This window comes from Peromyscus leucopus, chromosome 5 (genome assembly GCF_004664715.2).
Source record: "Peromyscus leucopus breed LL Stock chromosome 5, UCI_PerLeu_2.1, whole genome shotgun sequence".
Classification (NCBI taxonomy): domain Eukaryota; kingdom Metazoa; phylum Chordata; class Mammalia; order Rodentia; family Cricetidae; genus Peromyscus; species Peromyscus leucopus.
This window is the reverse complement of record NC_051067.1, coordinates 138,694,630-138,700,629: the sequence shown is the minus strand read 5'-3', so window position 1 is coordinate 138,700,629 and position 6,000 is coordinate 138,694,630. Positions and strand designations below refer to the sequence as shown.

At 43.0% G+C, this 6,000-nt stretch overlaps 1 protein-coding gene across 4 annotated transcripts in view; it reads right to left on the bottom strand.

Moving 5' to 3' along the window:
- Positions 1-1,655: 1,655 nt before the first annotated feature.
- The window catches only part of Trim55 (tripartite motif containing 55), a 48,503-nt gene continuing 44,158 nt past the window's right edge, over positions 1,656-6,000 (bottom strand). For 2 of the 4 annotated variants that reach the window (XM_028864527.2, XM_028864530.2), the window contains one exon: positions 1,656-1,917. In XM_028864527.2, the coding sequence (XP_028720360.1) occupies positions 1,795-1,917 (123 nt within the window). In that variant the 3' untranslated portion in view covers positions 1,656-1,794. The remainder of the gene's footprint in view (positions 1,918-6,000) is intronic. The other 2 variants (XM_028864528.2, XM_028864529.2) reach the window with 1 other exon arrangement.

Here is a 6,000-nt window from a genome sequence, read left to right as displayed (position 1 = left end):
TCGGGCTTTTATGTTTCCTCTTCAGTGTGTATAAAGAAATGGCCCCAGCACAGGGAAATAAAAACAACACAGCAAACAAACAAAACTCCACAAACCCCCTCCATTTTACTTTCTCCTAAACCCACCAATGTTTGTTAAGTAGCTCACACAGACCCTGGGCTTTTCTCTGTACTTCAGGTTTCTCTTTGAGATTGAGTTAAATAATTTTAGAGGTTCCTCTCGCCTCTAAAATTTGATAATTTTGCAACTGGAAGATCAGTCACAGTGGAAATTAACATGCAAACATAATCTCTCTCTCTCTCTCTCTCTCTCTCTCTCTCTCTCTCTCTCTCTCTCTCTGTGTGTGTGTGTGTGTGTGTGTGTGTGTGTGTAAGTGTCCACCATGGCAAATGTGTAGAGGTCAGAGGATGATTGGCAGGAGTCAGTTCCTTCCTACCACATGAGTCCTAGGGACTGAACTCAGGTCTTCAGGCCCAGAGACAAGTGCCTTTACCACTGAACTACCTCACCAGCCTTAGACAGGAGAAACTTAATAACACAAACACTTCAAGTAACTAAACAGCTTTGCTGAAAGGGGCACTGGGGAAATTTTTTCTTAAAAAGAACATTTTGACTTTAATAACTGCACAAATACCCTTCATATCGTCTCTATTGCAATCCTTATAACTGTGACTTGCAGGACTATGTTATTCGCTTCTAAAATTAAACAGCACATCTAATTAGTTTGACAATGTATTTGCCTTTAGTAGTTTAGTTACAGCTTTAAAAAAATCCCAGTCCCATGATTAATACTTTAGAATTAATTTATATGCATGAAGATAGTACTTCTCTGGAGGCCCTTGAAATATGCTTGACTAATGGCTTAATAATCTAATATGAGCAGTTAAAGAAATCATTTGGAGAGTAAGGTTTTTAAAAACAACATTTATTTAAGAGTTCACTTAAAGTTACACTTATTTGAGGAAGGCATCACAGTGATAGACAGATGATAGATGATAGATAGATAGATAGATAGATAGATAGATAGATAGAGAATTGTGTATATATTTCAATACATGCAGTTGTTCCACAGTTTATTAAATTGCTGCTAGGGTGGACACATAAGAAAGTAGACTGTTTCTCCCAGAAAGTCTTCAATTAGAATGCCTGATATATGAATATAAGATTATGAGATATGTGATTAAGATTAGAAAAATGTCAAAAGAAATGCCCTAGACCTTTGGCCTTCTGGACTATAGAAGTGTGGCCAAATTCAAAGATTACTTCCGGCTGCACATCCAATGACAGGTGTAGAAATGAGGAACCTTTATAGAGTCCTTCTTAGCCTTGGTCGGTGATCGATCGCATGCCTATATTTTGATAAATTGGTCGGTTCTGAACTGACACTGAATGCTAAGGAGAAAAGAAAAAAAACAAAAACAAAAACCACACCTGTGCTAAAAATAACAAGAAGCCGGTGCCCATGAGAGACGGGTGTGTAGCGCCCACTGTGTTAACACTTGCCACTTATAGATGACGGGCACACATGTAACACACCCACACAGCCCTTCAGAATGTTTCCCACATGATGAAAGATTTGCATAAGATCAAGTTTCTTTATAACAGTGTTTGCTGCGACTTTGTTCTGAGCACATTCATTTTCTCCACAAGTTAGGTAAGTCATCCGGAATTAAAGGTTTATTGTTTTCTTTCAGAAATCCTGTGCAGAGGTCCCATTCATATGCATCATGGTGAATTTCACCCACTGCCTCTTGTGCATCTCACCCAGGCCGCCAGGGGCCGCCAGAATAAATATCATTCATTCAGGGAATTCAACCAGGAGAAGGAGAAGACGTGGCGAGCTGGTTCAGAATCAGCCCCACCCCCACTCCCTGAGGCTGAGGCCTGTCCCTGGGGAGAAGGCGCTTCAAAGCCAATCTGCAAAAGAAGAAAATGTGGATGAGAGAAAGCAGAGAGTAGGACCTTTGGGGAGTTGGTCCAGGCATCGTTCTACTGAGGAGAGAGGATGATAATAATAATTATATGAAGCATAATTATTATTAGGGACAGAAAGCAAGCTCAGGTTATCTTAGCTATGGTCAAGAGCCATGAAAGTGATTCACACTCATGATTCAAAGGGAATAGCAATAACACATGCAGTGGAAGGACACTTGGTGGGAACAGGTCAGGCTGCCCCAATGTTTCCCCAAGTTCAGCTGAGCATGATTTACAGACATGACAGGCTCATTCACACAAACAGGTGTCTAGGTTTACGAAAATCTGCATAACTGATTAAAATCCTTCCAAATTTGTAACTCATAGCTCAGTGACTGAGTGCTTTCGCCGCATCTGTAAGGCCTGAGTTCCAACCCCAAAGAGGACAGAGGGAGGGTAAGGGAGGGAGGAGAGAAGGGGGGGAGAGCCCTAATTTAAAGGATGTTGCTATATCATGATACTGCAGGATGGATTCATATTCATATAATCTCTCCACTGCTGAAGTTAGAAGTCTCCACCAGATTACACTCATGTGCCACCTAATAGGGGTATGTATGCTTCTAACAATGCACCATTAGGCGACGTCACTGCTGTGTGGACACCAGTTTGCATGCACACATAACAAGATGAGACAACACCAGCAAACCATACTGTCTAAAAGAATCATACACGGGATATCGCTGACTAAAACCTTATTTTGCATACATTTATACTTTTATATACCCCTTCACCCCTTCAGCTTTGTACCCCCCCACCCCACCCCAGTTTTGCAAAGCTGAAGGATTAATCTTGAGCAAATCCTGAAGGGAATTTCTCTAGGCATTAAAATCTGATAACATTTATACAAAATCAAATCTAATATCAGAACTTCTAAAAAGATAATTCTGATCAATATCTGACTGATATGGGTGATAGATTTGAGTTAACTGACCGACTCAGTCTTATAAATGAACGCCATGTTGTCTTGACTTTTGAAAGTCACAGCGTAGAGGAACAGCAGACATAGGTATAAAAAGACTTGCAACTGGATTGTATTCACTCAAGCTGTAAAGGCACCATGATGAACCTGGTTCTGCCCAGGGAAAATGGTCAAGTATGTTCTCACGCTTCTCTGGTAAACTCTGCAGTACTGAAATGCCAAAGGCTTTGAAGCAGTGAGGGAGCACACGTTCTCGATGCAGAAGTCCCCGGGGTGGGTGTGGGGCTGCGATGCCATACAAAGCAGAACTCTGGTAAGTATGAGTATATTGCTGCTATTTGTAGTAGTTTTTAGAGGAAAATGGGTGCTTGGCAAGCACCTCCCCAGTTCTACATAACCATAAATGTAGGTTTGGGGTGACATTAAAAAAACAGCACAATCATAGTGGGTTATTTGGATTTAGGAATCTCCTTTTTGATACCAAATTGCTTCTTGGTAGAAGTTAATAAGGGCTATGAGGTTGTATTAGATTAAAAGTGAAGCACGCTGTTTTCTGGAAAAAAAAAAAAGTCGGAATGTCAAGTGAAGTAGGTTTTCTTGGTAGTGGGTTAGATGTCCCCTGATGCTGGGGTGCAGCCAGGTGTAGAGGCACATGGTGAAGGCAGGAGGATCAGGAGTTCAAGGTCACCTTCAGCTACATAGTGACTTAAGGCTAGTCTGGGCTACTTGAGACTCTGACCCAAAAAAGAAAAAGATTGAGGTGGAGTAGATGTTATCTTCAGAGTCCCGGGGCTGATTGTACCAAACCTTCTCTGGCCCAGCAGAGTCAGCTACCCCTAATGCTAAACCCAAACAGCCCAGCGTCAGAGGACACGACACTGTTTCTTCTGATCACTTCGGATGAGAGGACAGGGTATTCTGCCTGTACATCGTGTCTTTTCTTGGAAGGCAGTGCCTACTCCAGAGAGATTGTTTCTGTGACAGCTTTTCCAGCTCACAGGTGACACCAATCGGGTTAGCTATTTCCTGCAGAGGATTATCATGTTTAGGCAAGGGTGGGTGACTGACATGCTGTTTGGGGTTGCTTTTGGAATTTGCTGGCTTATAAAAGCTTTTCTAGACCAAGTATTAAGATCTACTCCCTGTTTAAATATGTAGCTGCTGGTACTGCTGGTTGTCAAAACCAGATTAAACCATTTGTCGCTCACACACCCACCATGGATGGTTCCAGGTATTTTTTTTTTTTCCCTCTCCAAACAATATGGACTGATATTCTCACTTTTAGAGAAGAAAGTAACAGAAAAGCGGTTGAGAGCAGAGATTGTCTGGAGTGTCTTCAATGTTCATGCTATCTCCTCAGGCTGAAGACTTACTAACCATCTCAGCAGGAAAACCCGTGGCCACTTAGCTGAGATTTGAATCTCAGATGCCATGTTAGCTTCGGTTGCTAACTTGACATACTCAGGAAGAGGGAACGGCAATTAAGAAGCTGACTGCATCTGACTGACTTGTGGGCATATCTGTGGGACATTTTCTTATTGCTCACTGCTGGCCCACTGTGGGTGCTAATATTCCTAGGTAGATGGATCTGGGCTGTTGTCTTAGTTAAGGTTTTAACAGCTGTGAAGAGACACCATGACCACAGCGACTTTTATAAAGAAAACATTTAATGGAGGGCGGCTTGTTTACAGTTTCAGAGGTTCAGTCCATTATCATCCTGGTGGGGAGCATGGTGACTTAAAGGCAGACATGGTGCTAGAACTGAGAGTCCTACATTTTACAGGCAATGGGAAGTCGACTGACTCACTGGATGGTATCCTGAGCATAGGAAACCTCAAAGCCTGCTCCCACAGGGACACACTTCCTCTAACAGGGCCATACCCACTCCAACAAAGCCACACCTCCTAATAATGCCACTCCTATGAGATTATGGGGGCCAATTACATTCACACTACCACAGCTGTGTAAGAAAAATAGCTGAGCCAACCAGTAAGCAGCATCTACTGATTCCTGCTTCAGGTTCCTGCTTTGATCTCCAGCCTTAACTTCCCTGGAGCCTGGAGTATAACCTTTAAGTCAAACAAAAGCCTCCCACCTCCAGTTGGCTTGGGTCGCTGTCTTATCACAGTGACAGAGAAGCTAACTGGAACACCAGACCAACTGCTCACCAGGGGTGTGACTTGGGCAAGTCACTTAACCATTCTGAGCTCAGTGTTCTTTTCTGTGACACGGAAAAGAAATCCTGCATCACGAGGATTGAATAAAGTAATGGACATGAGACACTTTGCACACGCCTACTTCCTAGTCAGTCATTCCTCCCTCTCTGTTCCCTGTCTCCTTCTACTCCCTCTACCTCCTCTTCTTCCTCACTACAGTGGAGAGGCACCTCTGTCACACAGAATGAATCAGGGGCCATTTCTGGTGAAATTAGTTAGTGCCAATAACCTCCAATGAGGAAAGACAATTGTATGGTAATTGTATTTGCATTCTCACCTTCCCAGAAGCAGAGGCGATTTATATGATATGACTCTTTTGACATGTGGTAATCATGGTCATCTGTGATGCTCTTCCATATATCTCAAGTGGTCCAGCTCTCTGTATGATTATCTCAGGACGGATAGAAACCACCACCCAGCAAACCGAAAGCATATATTCTTCCTGTTGTCTTCCCTTTTTAAATGGAATCCTATGCTGTGTGCTCTCTCAAACATTCTTTGGCAAGGTGGACGCCATAGAGAAGAACAAAGTGTTGACTGTGGCTAGCTTTGATCTGTATGAAAAGGAAAACCAGGGACTTCTGGTCCCATATCACTTGTAGGTTTTAATATCTCCTCAGGTGGCCATGATGCATATTCTTCACTGTCACCTTGACTGAATTTTCAGTTGTCTATGAGATGCACCAGGTACACCTGTGAGGTCCTTTCCAGAGCGCTTTCACAGAGGATCTAGGACAAACTGTGAATGACCAGGGCATGCCTGTGAGGTCCTTTCCAGAGCGCTTTCACTGAGAAGCTAAGACAAACTGTGAATGACCAGGGCATGTCTGTGAGGTCTTTTCCAGAGCGCTTTCACTGAGGAGCTAAGACAAATTGTGAATGACCAGGGCA